General features: G+C 41.3%; 1 protein-coding gene across 1 annotated transcript in view; it reads right to left on the minus strand.

Annotated features, from left to right (window-relative positions):
• Positions 1-996: 996 nt before the first annotated feature.
• Positions 997-16,080, minus strand: part of LOC102811593 (lysosomal-associated transmembrane protein 4B-like) — a 75,622-nt gene continuing 60,538 nt past the window's right edge. The window contains exon 7 of the mRNA XM_006859195.1: positions 997-1,074. Coding sequence (XP_006859257.1) covers positions 997-1,074 — 78 coding nt within the window. The remainder of the gene's footprint in view (positions 1,075-16,080) is intronic.

Below are 16,080 nucleotides of genomic sequence, written 5' to 3' on the forward strand. Positions count from 1 at the left end.
ATAAAAATCGCTTGGCATTCAAGTGGTCAAGATAAAGAACATTCAACAAGGAATGCAACCTTTAGTTTTCTGAAGACTGTATTTCATTCTGAAAGATGACCAGGCATACTTGAAAGCCTAAAGTTGTAGTAGTTGGATGTACCTTCAGGGAAAGGAGAACACCCCCACCACCATATTTAAATGCAAACACTATCAGCAGTTCTGCTTGGTAAAGTGAGTTGCAGAGCTGGATGTCCTTCCGTGAAACAGGCACTAGAAACAGGGGGACCTGGGAGGGGACAAAAAGCCATGAGAAACAATCACCAGCTCTCATGCAGTGACCACCAGATGACCTTGCCCCTAGACTTGGGCAGGACAGAAGCAGCTCCCAATAGTCACTGCCAGGTGTCATCTAATTGTCTTCATTTAGTCCAAGGAGAAAATCCTTGACTGACAAATTCAACTTGTCAGTGAATTTAAATTATACAGCATCTTAAGGAAATTCTTGCAATATAGATAAAGATGCCTATTTACCTATTTAGTATAATAATTACATATTGAACATTCCTATTTTCATAACCATTTGTTCTATATACAGTGGAACAGTTTCAGAAAAACATTGCCAAATTTTGACTTTATTTTAAACTTTTGTAGGGAGCATGTGGTACAGGAGGAAAAAGTGTGACTAATTCCCCACCTTTGGTGCCCACTAGGTACAAAACCAGACATCTGAACCCAGGTCCATCCATTGTTTTAACAAGTTTCAATTCCCAGCAAAGATCATTGAAGCCCATTACCCCCCAACTCCTTATGTAAAGAATTCTACAGCGAATCTATTCACAGTGATCTAGCGACAGCATAGGCTTAAATCTACAGAGGGGACCACCTTAACATCTGTATTTTACAACTGGTAAGCATTTAAGCCACAAGTGGTCTCAGAAGGGAAGGAGCTAATGGTCAGTCGTGGGAAGTTAAGCCGCTGCTGCTCTCGACACTGCTGCCCCCACCCCTGCAGGCCTAGGCGGACACGTAGGGTGGCGGCGGCTCCTTGGCAGCACCATTCACAGTGGCATCATCATACGGGGGTAACAGCACCTGACGAGAAGCAAAGGGCAAAACCAGAATTAGCGCTCAATAAGAGCAGACACATTTCCTCAAGGTTTAACTTTCACTTTTACATACATTTAACATTGGCCAGAACCTGCACCAAGTTCAAAAAAACAAAAAGAGTTTTTTGAGTCCTTTAAGGAGCTCTGGTAACATATTGGTTACAAATCGGGCTCCGAACCGCCAGGTCAACAGTTCAAAACTAACAGCTGCTCCACAGAAGATGAGGCTTTCTGCTTCCGTAAAGATTTACAGCCTCGGAAACCCTGCACAGGGTCGCTAAGAGTCAGAAAAGCCTCCACGGCACATAACCGGAGAAAATGGGGAGAGCCTTTCATCTATCTTTTCTGAGTTTCCCTAACCCTGTCCTCGTTTCAACCATACAATCTGGATGGCCAGAGGCCTAGGGTTGAGGCGGTGGCAGTGATTTCAGAAGAGGAGAAAGGGCTTTTGGACTGGTAGGTGTGCATTGCAGACTACGGCAGGCATGTGACTGCATAGACAACCACTCATGGTGAGATCCAAGTGGCACAATAGAAAATGCAAATGCTTTGGTATCAATCCGGCCTCAGCCTGGCTCAGCCAGGTGGCCTTGGGTACATAATTTAACCTCCTTCCCACATCTGTAAGATAGGGACCCCACAGAAGGTAAACCAGCTGTCAGTGGGTCAACTCCTACTCATGGAGACCCTAACTCTGTGTATCAGACGTATGCTCTGTAGGGTGCTCAGTGACTGGCGCGTCTCAGGTAAGCTGCCAACCCTTTTAGAACCAACAACCTTTCATTACCAGTAGAATGTATTAATATGCTACATCACCCAGGAAACATCTGAGAAATAGAAGCCTACCAAAAAGCAAGTGCCTAACACCTGCCGTGGTACACACCATTTGATTACTTGTAAATGGCTCCAGACAAACCAACACAATAAGCTCTAAATTTACCAATTACATTTTCTGTTTATATTTCAAGTTAAAAAAAAAAAAAATGCCTCTCTTTATTTACAAACTAAGAAAAACAGGCTGGAATTGACTATCTTGGAGTAGAAAACAAAACACAAAACTATCAACTCAATATAAGTAACCTTAACTTTTATTATAGCTAGCTTATTACATCAACTATGTGACAGATATTGTGGATATGAGACAGAAAAAGAAAACAGTTCCTTCTTTTATAGATGATAAGATTTTTCATGCATTTCTCCTAGAGGGAGACACTAAACACTTTAGTCACCACCCACACACCACCTCCTTCTCTAACACAGGACCCATCTTGTCTTCCCTCGGACCTGGGAGGTTTCACAGAGCCAACCTTCCTCTTGTTATATGTTGTTAACCATGTTAACACTCTAGCCCATTAATCATCTTTCCTTCCATCCCATTCCGGCTAACCATACTAGAATGTTTATTTTATCAAGAAAATCTTTTTTTACAACATTGGTCTCTCATAATATTTGTTCTTCTGTGATTGACATATAGCTGTGAGCTATTTCCCAGATGCCTGGTTATTCTTCAAGGTATGTTGAACTACTCCTTGAAGGGCATTTAGGCTGTCTTCATCTTTTTGCTACTGTGAATAGTACCTATCAGAATTTTTGATAAATTAACATAAAACCCCCTTCCAAGACTAAAACTCAAGGCGAATACACGAGCGGGCATGCAGTATGACTGGTAACCACGTTGGTCACCAATAAGGGGAAGTGAGGGAAAAACAGCAATGAAGTTGTAAGCTAAGTCCGACCACGTTAAATAGACTCCAGTGAACCTGGGTGGAGACCTGGTTGGCCAGCAGTGTGGCCAGACTTAGGGACTCCTGGGTCCAGAGTCAGTGACATAGCCACAGAGGACTAGAGTGGAGAGTGAAGCATCCAGCTGATACAAAGTGAGGGGATATACACAAGAACACCCATATTTACAGATAATACCCACTTGACCTGGCTTCAATGGCTGCATAATCAGAATGTGGCTAGAAGGGGGGGGAGAGAGAGATAATCAGCTACAATTGATTAACTTGACCTATACTTTTGGATGTAGTAGCTCAAAATAGGGAACAAATCTTTACAGTGAGGATCATTCCCACCCCTTCAATACACAGAGTAGACAGGGATGGGCAACTTGGATACTGGCTACCCAAAATGGGGGGTGGCTACAAAGGCAAGAAATGACTGGCTTACAAGCTTTCAAGAGGGAACCTAGATCCAGAGGGCATGGGGCAAGGTAGACTCTCCACTGAGTGGTTTTCAATCTGTCTGGGCAGGGCTGATGAAAGGAGCTGGGGATAGGACTCTTGCGGTACAACAGTGAATAATTGCTATCAGGACTGACTGTGAGGGTTGGAAATGTAAAGGTAGACATTTTGTAGCAAGGAGGGAAGTGGTTGACTTTGCAGTCCAGGAGCAGAGGTTCCTGGTGCCATCAAGGGAGGGAGAACAGCGGAGTGCGGGACCTTACCCAGACAGCAGTGACATCAGAGATGGAGGCAGAGACGTGGAGAGATGGAGCGGCTGGGGACTCTAGACCCAGAGAGGGAGTGGGAGAGGGCTGTTTGCTGACGACCGAGGGGCAGACTTGTGAGGTATACGCTTTGGTTGTTTAATGATGCATGGAGGGGATTGTAATCACAGCAATGAAATGATATATGATAGGATGAATGTAAAGCTAATGTTCTCCCATGTAAACTATCACATAATTCACAATAAAAACTAAAAAAAAAAAAGTATGCACAGATAAACATAAAACTTTCTTATTTATCTAAATAATGTGCTTTTACTTGAAGTTTGTCACTAAATTCTTGCTACTTAACTGCAAATTTATTTTTAAATTTCATTTTGCATTACCATTTTAACATCTTCATGGTCTTGTCTCTCAGAGCCTACTGCCTTTGTAAACATATCCTTCACACAGCATCTTTAAAACTAATGATGCTGGTGTTACTAATGCTTTTAAGAATGGGTCTGGTAAATAAGGCTGGTCGTTGTGTTTCTTACGGTCTGATAACACCGACTCTAATCAGGCGACATTCCTCTTCTACAAAGATGGGCCAAGTACTTGGAAATAGGAGAACGTAACTACAGGATTAATTCAGATAGAACATGCCAAATAAGATGCCATGGAAAGCACAATTATTTTGACATTTAGTTAGACCCCAGTCTAAAGTTTAATTATTTACAATGAATGACTGAAAAAAAAAAAAAACCCACACATAAGAGGACTAAGACTGTAGTATACCCTACACTTCAGTATAAAGTCACTGTCTGGCAAATAGCAGGCGCTCAACACAAATCTACAATCCTCAACTACAGACCATTTTACTTCACACAATATGTGAAAACCATTGTGCTTCAATACAACCAAATTCTAAGTACAGTCTGCTGGAGTTTGCTTTAACAAGATCTCCCATACAGAGTAGGTGGATGATGGTGTGCCTCCCACACTCAGATGATAGATACCATCGTTAGGAAGGACAGCATTCTTTTACACCTAGTGTCTTGTCTGGAGTCCTGGTGTGGCGCTATAGGATCAGCACTGGAATGAATGGTAGATAGCCTCAAGGTCCATGGTTTAAACCCACTGGCTACTCCTTGGAAACCTTACACAAGGTCACCATAAGTCCATTCATTATACTAGGTGACAACTCAACAAATACTCAGTGTTACAAGAAACATCATTCTCCTTAGCTACTTTAACATACAGAACAGCTAGAAGGAGAAATAAATTGCCAGTTTTAACATTCTGGAACAGGAATATTTCCAAAGGGACACAAATCCACAAGTCATTAAAATGTGGAAAACTAACTGACTTCATCAAATAATAGGTGATAAAATACTTAAGAAGAAGAAGCTATTAAAAACAAGAAATGTTTTGGCTTTCATGTGATTGGAATTTCAGAACAGGAAGAGACAATAAAATTCACAAAGGAAATTGTAAAAACCTGTTGGAAAAGCTGAAACGAACTTCTCTAACATGAAAGATGAGAAGATACTTATTCAATAAGCTGAACGAACCCTAAACAGGAAAGACCCCAAAAGAAAATCACTGAGGCATATCATAATAAAACTTGAAACAATCAAAAACAAGGAAAGATTCTGGAGAACAGCTCAGGAAACCAAAAAGTTACCTTACCTACAAAGGAGAACCTGTAGGACTAAATTCTGATTTCTCAGCAGAAATCATGCAGGCAAGAAGACAATGGAACAATATAGAAACAAATTTCTGAAAGAAAAATAGTGTCAACCAAGAAGCATATGCCCAACATAGCTCTCCCTCAAATACATGAAGGCAAAATAAGGGCGTTTGCAAATAAAAATTATAGGAGTTTATAATAATCAGCCCAACTACTACAAAAAATACTAAAGGATATTCTTTTGTACTGAGCATCAACAACAGCAGATAAGTACATAAGACTAACATACATGACAACACCACTCAGAACTCAATACAGATATTTGTTGTTTTGTTAAGTGTCCATCAAGTCTATTTCGACTTAGTGACCCTGTATAGGGATTCCAAGAAGCAGCTGGTGGGGCTGAACTGCCAATTTTGTGGTTCAAAGTCCAATATTTATCCTACAGTGCCACAGCAGGACTCCAATCCAAATATAAAAGTATTTAAAATGAAACAATCCCACCACAAGACTACCAGAACCAGAGATACCAATTCATAATGAAGACAATTACAGAACAAAAAAGGGAATAATATAGATACTAACTTCTTAAAAGGCAAAGAAATCAAGTAAATTTCCATGTAAAACAGACTCACTCTTTGGGGGTCCTGGTATGGTGCTGTAAGGTAAGCACTCAACTGCAAGGTTGGTTTGCACCACAAAATACCAGTCAGTAGCTTCTCAGAAACCTTACACAGGATCTCTATGGCTCAAACCAACTTGATAGCACTTAATATCTAACAAAAACCATCAGTACGGTGATGCAAGTCTTAGCCAGAGCTATTAAGACAAGAAAGGAAAATGGTTGTTTTTGGTTTGTTTGGACTCATAAGGACCCTTGCACAGGTTTTCCAAGGAGCAGCTAGTAGGTTTGAACCACGGACCATGTGGTTTGCATTACAGTGCTGATCCTACAGTGCCACATTAGGAGCCCAAAAGGGAAGTTAAAGGCATCCAAATTAGCAAATTACTAGAAGGCATTGAAAGTGGCAGGATATGAGATGAACATACAAAAAGTCAGTTGGAGTCCTTTAAACTAATAAAAAGCTCTGAAAAGGAAATCAGGAAAATAATACCATTTGTAATAGCCACCTAAAAGATGGAGTACTTAGGAATAAATCTAACCTGAGAAACAAAACATCTATACAATGAGAACTACAAAACAATACTACAAGCATGCAAGAAATTTATATAAATGAAGAATATAACAGCATTCATGTTGTTATTGTTGTTGTTATGTGCCATGGAGTCGGTTCCAACTCATAGCGACCCTGTACACGGTTTCTGAGGCTTTAATCTTTATGGGAGCAGGAAGTCTCATCTTTCTACCGCGGAACCGCTGGTACTTTCAAACTGCTGACTGTGAGAGGTTCACAGCCCGATTCGTAACCAACACGCTACCAGAGCTCCTTAACAGCATTAATAGCAATAGCTATTATTATTAATAGCAACAATAAAACCAGAAAGCAATACATGCCAGATAGGGTGTAGAGAGTATGGGACGCTCCTACACTGCTGTTGTAAAGGGTCATCCAGTCGGATCCCACCCATAGTGACGCTGTAGAGGGTTTCTGAGGAGTGGCTGGTGAGCCTGAACTGCCAGCTTGGCAGTTCAAACCAACATAGCAGTCCAGCGTGTTAACTCGCAGCGCCACACCAGGACTCCATATTGGTACACACACACAGCAGAATAATGATTAATCTGCAAAATACCACGTAAAATGGAAAAGCCTGGAGGACATTACACTGAAACATTCTCATATGTCTTTTTTTCCCCCTCCATGTATTAGAAAGGAAACTGTATATCCTCTCATTAAAAAAAAAAAAAGAAAGAAAAAAAATTATGCATTATTTTCATTGGAGACATTTTCCGGTTACTATAGCAACATCTTGTGTTGTGATGACATCTTTAATACAGGTCAGTCTGACCTCTTATTCCATTTTAACAATTTTATTTTCTCTAATAACATGTTGTCTTCTATAAATGGTGGAATAAAATAACCAGAAATGTTTTTACCAACTAACTTGTAAAATAACAAAGTGAGTAATTCCGAAGAAAAGAAAAGAAATCCTTTGGTACTACAGTTAGAACTGGACTTTTATTGTACAGGGAGTCCCCCCAAATTATAGCCTGTAATTATGAACTAACCTGTGAAGACCATTATATTAAATATTCAGAGGACAATGATTCATATTAACCAATTGGTACTATTTTGCAATGTACACCAGTATATTAGTACTACTGTATTATTATGCTAAAGATGTTTTAGTGCATCTGGACAGGTTTAATGTTAGACTGCATAGAAAAGTACACCACATACTAAGACAAACAGTTGACTAACTGTTCTGACTATGAATAAATTCAACTTAAATTAGGGAATGGAGCTCATTTGTAATCTGGAGACTGCTTCTAATAGCAAAGTTAAGCCACATTTGAAATTCTATAGTTGCTAGGGTTGTGTCCCCAGAAATATTCTGTATAAGTTAAACAAATGTCTTTAGTCATAAAAATACATCACAAAATATAGCTATACCAATTATGTTCATACGGACTTGGAGGCACACAACAGACTACAAGAAATTCAACCCCCTGGAAATTACATGCAGAATTTTGTGTCTGTGCATTTATGCTCCTGGCAAGAGGTCTTAGGAACCATGCAAGACACAAAGTATGCTTTACTCTATGTCTCTGTGCTGCCCGCCCCCCAATGCTAATAAGTGTCATCGAGCTGGATATAGGGTTTATGAGTGGCTGGTGAGCTTGAACCACTAACCTTGGAGTTCACATTGATCTTACAGTCCAGTGTGTTACTTACTCTATATTGGCACCAGGAAGAATTAAAATGAGATCGTGGATAAGAATGAAAGCAATGTGGCACCTAGTCCACACTGGAGGAAAGACACAGGACAGATAATATTCCCAGAACTGGGCATTTGGAATGTAGTTGTTGTTAACTGGCGTCCAGTCAATTTCAACCCATAGCAACCCAGTATAGGGCTTCCAAGGAGCAGCTGGTGAGCTTAAGCCACCAACCTTACAGTTCAAACAACTTTGCAGTCTGACGAATTAGACCACAGCGCCACACCAGGACTCCTTATGTGCCGTGCAGTTGTCCCTGACATAGCGACCCTGTACATGGTTTCTTTACGGGAGCAGAAAGCCTCATCTTTCTCCCGTGGAGCAGCTGGTAGTTTTGAACTGCTGATCTTAAGGATCTAACATTCATTTAGAAAGGATTGTGGCTAGGTAAAAAGTTTGACACCTGAGAAACCAAGGCAAATGTTGGCTTGGGAAAAACATGAGCACTGCAAGGACAACAAGAGGTCCTGAACAGAGTGTGGGAAGCGTGGAACAAAATTCAAAATCATTAAAGAAAACCAGGTCTGATAGAGACTATGTCCCTTAGTCAACCTTCAGTCCTGGAACTGAACTCACGCCTGTGGGTCAACTTTCAGGCACAAAATAGGTCTGTACACTAGGGAGGTAAACACTCCTTAGAGCAATCAACCACAGGAGATCAGCTCAGAAACAGAAGGGCAGAGACAAGGAAAGAAGGATGAATGGAAACAGTAAACACAGGGAGGAAGTGGGCAGAGTGTTGTTAACTGTGGGGATTGCAGTCAGTGTCACAAACTGTATGAACTGAATGGAAAAAAAGAGTTGTGTATGAAATGGGACATGTCCTGTAGAGCTCAGCACTGAACAACATTCACATTCTGGATTGTCAAAGTGAACTCTAACTGATGATTCAACCAAAAATACTGCTATCAAGTTGTATTGGGAGCCTGTAGGGAATTGTTGTTAAGTGCTATGAAGTTGGTTCTGACACATAGGGACCCTGTATAGGGTTTCCAAGGTGAGTTTGAACCACCTCGTGGTTTGACCTTGTGGTTCAAATGGAACCTTGCAGTCCTGCCACACCAGAAGTCCATAAGGACGAGTTGTTGTTGTTGTTGCTGTTAGGTGCCATTGAGTCGGTACCGACCCATAGCGACCTTATACACAGCCGAACGAAACACTGCCCAATACTGGGCCAACCTCACTACTGTTGCCACACTTGAGTTCATCGATACTGCCACTTGGCCAATCCATATCGTTGGGGGTCTTCCTCTTTTTCATTACCCTCCACGTAGCGTAGTGGTTACGAATCGGGCTGCAAACCTTAAGGTCAGTGGTTCGAAACTACCAGCCGCTCCGCGGGAGAAAGATGAGGCTTTCTACTCCCGTAAAGATTTACACCCTCGGAAACCCTGTACAGGGTCGCTATGGGTCGGGACCGACTCGAAGGCACTTCACAACAACACAACAACAAACCACCTTACCAAATATGATATCCTTCTCTAGCAACTGGTCCCTCCTGACAATATCTCCAAAGTATTAGATGAAGTTTGGCCATCCTGGCCTCCAAGGAGTACTCTGGCTGCATTTCTTCCAAACAGATCTATTGGTTCTTTTGGCAGACCATGGCACTTTCAATATTCTCTTCCAACACCATAACTCAAAATCATCAATTCTTCTACAGTCTTCCATATTCACCTTCCAGCTTTTGCATGCATAAGAGGTTACTGAAAATACCATGGCTTGGGTGGGTTAGGCACACCTTAGTCCTCAAGTTGACCTCTTTGCTCTTCAACACTTTAAAAAGGTCTTGTGCAGTAGATTTGCCTAATGTAACACCTCGTTTGATCTCTTGACTGCTGCTTCCATGAGTGTTGATAGCGGATCCAAAAAAAATGAAGTCCTCAACAACATCAATCTCTTCCCCATTGACAAGAATGCTCTTTATTGGTGCAGTGGTGAGCATTTTTGTTTTCTTTACATTGAGATGTAATTCATACTGAAGGCTGTATTGGGTTAAATACTTCCCAACAAGTCAAAAGCTCAAACTGATAATCAAAAACTAGCAATATAAACACTATTTGGCAATGTAACAATAAATACTACAAAGAAACAGGCTTTAAAAAAAATAGTCCTTCCAAGACTAAGACTCAATGGGAATACACGAATGTTCGACAGTCCTCTGAACCTGGGTGGAGACCTGGTCGGCCAGCAGTGTGACAAGACCTCGGAACTCTTTCGGCCCAGAGTCAGTGACATAGCCACAGAGGACTAGAGTGGAGATTGAAGCGTCCAGTTGATAAGAAGAGGGCATGTGCACAAGAACACCCACACCTGCAGATAATACCCACTTGACCTGGCTTCAATGACTGGATGATCAGAGCTCAACTAGAAGAAGAAGAGGGGAAAAAAAAAGAGTCATCTGATACAATTTGATGAACTTGACCTACACCTATGGATGCAGTAGCTCAAAAGAGGGAACAAATCTTTACAGTGAGGATCATTCCCACCCCTTCCATACACAGAGTAGACAGTGATGGGCAACTTGGACATTGGCTACCCAAAATGGAAGGGCTACAAAGGCAAGAAGTGACTGGCTTCTTTTAAGAGGGAACCTAGATCTAGAGGGAGTGGAGGAAGGTAGAATCTCCACTGAGTAGTATCCAATCTGTCTGGGCGGGGCTGATGAAAGAAGATGTGGATAGGTCTCTTGTGATACAATAGCGAATAATTGTTATCAGGACTGATTGTGAGGGTTGGAAATGTAAAGGTAGATGTTTTGTAGCAAGGAGGGGAGTGGTTAACTTTGCAGTCTACAAGCGGAGGTCCCTGGGACTGTCAAGGGAGAAGTGTGCAGAGCAGGACCCTACCCAGAGATGGAGGCAGAGACAATGGAGAGATGGAGCAGCTGGGGACTTTAGACACAGAGAGAGAGAGGGGCTGTGTGCTGACAACCAGGGGGCAGGCTTATAGTGTATACCCTTTGGTTGGTTGATGATACATGGAGGGGATTGTAACCATGGCAATGAAACAATATATGATAGGATGAATGCAAAGCTAAGCTAATGTTCTCCCATGTAAACTAACCAATAATTCACAATAGAACATTAAAAAAAAAAAAAAAAAAAGCATTGAAGGCCTATACTGTTGGAGGTGAAACAATAGGCAAGAGTGGCAAAGGCCAAAAAGTGTTTTCAATACCAAGCTTTTTAGGAATGTACATGCACTACAAATACTATGTTAAACAAAAAGAAAAACATTTGAAAATTAAAAGGATAATCAATAGCAGTCTTGAAGAAAGGTGAAGTCATTAAAGGATATATTCCACCCTACAGATAGCAAGAAAAAGGACCACCTCATTCCTTTTACCTTCTCTGAAGACAGAGTGTGGTGTGTGTACCCATGAGCCTCTGCAAGGGCCTGAAATACCACCCCAACTTGCCCAAGCCATGCCTCTCAACAGAGCTGCAGGGGCTCAACACATACCGTACAGGGTATGAAGAAGGCAACCCAGGAGAATGCTGTTTGATGTCATAACCTAGGAGATGGAACTGGGTTTCAGAGTAGTTGGTCAGGACTGGTCCCTTTTCGTGCCTGAGACTCTGCCATTCCTGTGATCTTTAACAGTCACCCACTGCTATAATGATCCTACAGGACAGAGTATAACCCTGGTTTCCAAGCTATAAATCTTTATGGAAGTAGACTTGTGGGTTCAGACCACTGAGCACTTTTAACCAGTGTGCTATCGGGGAGCTCCATTCAACCTTCACAATACCACACCGTCCAAACACCAGTATAACTAAGGTGTTCACAGGCAGGCCCAAGGAAACTAGTGTGTGTGATGGGAAAATGAACAATTCCCTCATTCAATACATTCTTTGTTCTACACATACACAAGCCAACAGCAGCCTAGTGTTCATGGTACACACTGGTTTTCGATGCATGGCTTCATCCTGCCTAACTGATTCTCATAACTCCCTAGCATACCAAGATCATTACATATTTCACTTTTTCTTAGGATAATTTTCTCCTAGAATAGTTTTCTTCTATTATTCCAAATGAAGCCCAAATCACCCAAGGTTTAGGTTAAATTTACCTCTAAGATGGAGATCTCTTGAAATAGCCCAGACATGATTCCTCTTCTCTCATCTATTATGTATCTGTAGTCTAATAAATAAGTTCTAACACCAAAAATAGCACCCTTATATTCGCTTACATTTTTTATAGATAATAAGGAAAGAACTCTGGGGCACAGTGAATTGCTAAGTGCAAGGTTGGTACTTTGAACCCACCGGCAAGTTGGCGGAAGAAAGATGGGACCTGTCTGCTCCCATAAAGATCTACAGTCTTGGAAAATGTAGAGAGCAGTTCTACTTTGTCCTATAGGGTCACTGTGAGCGGGAACAACTTGATGGCAGTGGGTATTTATAGATAAAATAAGTCATAAGCTTAGAATTAGAAAAGGCAGTCATTAAAGTATGGCCCTCTAAACTCAGTATATTTATTCTCCTAAAGCACTTAGATTGCGAACCTTAAGGCCAGCAGTTCGAAACTACCAGCCGCTCCGCGGGAGAAAGATGAGGCGTTCTGCTCCCGTAAAGATTTACAGCCTCGGAAACCCTGTACAGGGTCGCTATGGGTTGGAACCGACTCGCCAGCACTTAACAACAACAAAGCATTTAGATAATATAGACATTAAGTCCTCTAAAAACTTCCTAAAAAACAAAACTCTTACATTTTGAATCCCTTTCTCAGCCTGGGATTAGACAGATGTGTTTAAATGTGACTTTTATCACTTCCTAACTCTGATGAATGAGGTCAAACTACAGAGGCTGAAATAAGGTTCTGGGCGAATGCTGGAGTTCTGCAAAGAGTTTTGGTGGTGCCATGGTTAAGCTCTTGACTACTAATTTACAGGTCAGCAGTTTCAACCCACCAATTGTTCCATGGGAGGAAAAACAGATGTGGCCATCAGTTTCTGTAAAGATCACAGGCTTGGGAACCTTATGGAGGCAGTTCTGCTCTGCCATGGGGGGGGTCACTATAAGTTGGAGTCAAATTGACAGCAATGGATTTAGAGTCCTGCCAGTTACTCAATTTACTTGAACTTCAGTTTCCAAACGTATAGAATAGTCCCCAAGACCATGATACACACCTCTCTAAAGACTGCTGGAAGAATGTATGTGAAGTGAACATCTAATACACAGTATAGTATATTGTTGTTGTTAGGTGCCATCATGTTGGTGCCTACTTACGGTGACCTTATGCACTACAGAATGAACACTGCCTGGTCCTGCACCAACCTCACAATCATTGTTATTTGAGTACATAAACAGCAATTTTGTGATCAATAAACAGCAGCATTCATCCAACTGTAGATGGTACTGTTTTATCTACAAGGTTTCAAATACATACTTTTCTTGAGCACATTGCTAAAATTTATTCATTTGGGTTAGGAAAGACATTTCTTTTTCTTCCTCAGCTTTGGTGGCTGCTGTAAGTACTCAATGATGGAAATTAAACTGCTCTAAACCACACACGCTGAAATAAGTAGGTGGCTGGATAAATGCCTACGAGGTCACTCTACTAATAACCTGTTGACCTGAATCGTCCCTCAGAAATCCTGAAAATATTTGTTCTTCACTACGGAAAATTAGCCAGAAGGTTCTGCTGATAAAGCTTGAGTAAATTTTGAAAATAACCAACTAATCATATCTTCTCATGATTCCATTTCCCTCAAGCTGAGAAGGAGGCACTTCATTGGTCCCTACCTCCTACCTTCTCCTTTGCCAAAGCAAACTAAAAGTAATTGAATGATAAAACCAAACCAATCCACTGGGTGATTCCATTCAGGGAGTCAAGAGGATTGAGGATAACTGCTGGTTGTTATGGGGTTACTTCTGACTCACAGCAAACCTGTATAGGGTTTCTGATGATCAGCTGGTGGGTTTGAACCACTGACTTTGTTGTTAACAGCTGGGTCTTCATCCTTCAGTGCCACACCAGAACTCCTATCATTACTAGAGGTTGTAAGACTGTAAATCTTTATGGGAGCAGACATTCACATCTTTCTTTTCCATGGAATGACTGGTAGGCCAGAACCACAGACCTTTTGATTAGCAGCCAAGCGCTTAACCACTGTACAACCCAGGGTTCCTGAATGATGAGAAAGAATTTACTGCAAGCTGCATGTCTGCAAGAGATGGTGGGCACACAAGGTTGTCATCGTGTATGAGTTTGGTTCCAACTCAAACTGGCCCTGTGTAGAGTTTCCAAGGAGGTAAATCTTTACTGGATCAGCTGGTAGATTCAAACTGCTGACCTTTTGGTTAGCAGCCCAACTGGTAACCCACTACACTACCAGAGCTCCTTTGGCATACGGGGGGGGGGGGGGGGGGGGGGGGGGGCTTCAAATAGTTTGTAGCAAGATCTCATTATCTTCCAATTCCATATCCCATGGCCATTTGCAGCACCATCATACAGTCATAATTCTAAAGTCCAACGAGTCCTGGTGTGGCTCTGTGGGTTAGCGCTCTAGACTGCAAAGTCAGTTTGAAAAGCAAGGTTGTCAGTTCAAGTTCACCAGCTGCTCCTTGGAAACCCTATACAGGGTCACTATGAGTTGGAATGGACTCAACAGCACTTAACTACAATAACAGTTTGTTGTAACTGGAGGTCTGGGTATAAGAAGTGGGACTTTAAGAGATAAACCTGGGACAACATGCAAGGAGCTCACCACAACTGACCTAGCAAGCAATGATAAAGAGTGGAACATTAATTAGAGATGGGGAGATGAGGTAATGTTCATATGTAAGAGACTCCCATGGGCAAATACATTTTTTTGTTGTTTTTATAAAATTTTATAGAGCAATTTATAAAAAGGTTATATATTTTATAAATATTATTTAAAATTTTATAAAACAATTTCCATCATTCATCGGAATGTTGGGGGGCAAACAAATGACTATAGATGGTTCTTTCTATCTTTTTTTAAATTAAGCTCCTTTGGGAAACAGTGGGTGGGAAGAATGTTATTCACAGAACAATAATAGCTCCTAAGAGTGTACGTCTGATAATACATCAGTAACAATGCCTCAAAGCTACTTCACAAATAAGATGAACTTGGCAGGATGAAGTCATAACTTCATTTCCTTTTCTCGCTTCAGAAAAATATTTGAGTTATTATAGGAATAATCTGGAATCGTATGTTACCTAATTTAAAAAAAAAAAAAAAACTGGAAAACTCAGATTTTAATATTACCCATACTTCAAAGAATGTCATCCCAATTAAGAAATGCTACAGTAAATAATATAATAAAATCCATACTTCAAATAAGGAGCTCTGGTAGTGTGGTGGTTTATAAGTCAGGCTGCTAAGCTCAAGGTCAGCAGTTCAAAACTATCAGTTGTCCCATGGGAGAAAGATGAGTGAGGCTTTCTGCTCCTGTATAGATGTACAACCTCGAAAACACTATACAAGGTCACTATGAGTGGGAAATGACTCCACGGCACACCACCACTGCAGTAATAATATGGCAGAACATCTGACAGCAGATGTCAAATACAGAAAATTACAAAACTAGGTCTATCACACAGAAAGATCAATATGTCAACAAAACAGACTAAAAAGAAATAGAAGAGAAGGTAGGTTCAAGAAAAGAGGCTAAGTGACCAACCATAACATTTTACAGCCCCTGATCCCTGGGCTATTGTTTTAGGTGACTGAGGGGACATTATTGTCATTCACTGCAACAGAAGAGAAATCAATGTGGAAGAAATGAGATGAGTTCTGTTAAGCTACACAATTCTAGAACAGCAGAAATTCTAGGACCATCAAGGGAGAAGGGCACAAGTGGAATGTGGGACCTTATCCAGAGAAGCAGCGTTGTCAGAGATGGAGGCAGAGATAGGGACATGGAGAGGGGGAGCAACAGAGGACTCTAGATTCATGGAAATAGACTGAGAGATGGCGGCCAGGAGGCAGACTTGAAGACAT

Source organism: Chrysochloris asiatica, unplaced genomic scaffold (assembly GCF_000296735.1).
Source record: "Chrysochloris asiatica unplaced genomic scaffold, ChrAsi1.0 scaffold00031, whole genome shotgun sequence".
In the NCBI taxonomy this organism is placed as follows: domain Eukaryota; kingdom Metazoa; phylum Chordata; class Mammalia; order Afrosoricida; family Chrysochloridae; genus Chrysochloris; species Chrysochloris asiatica.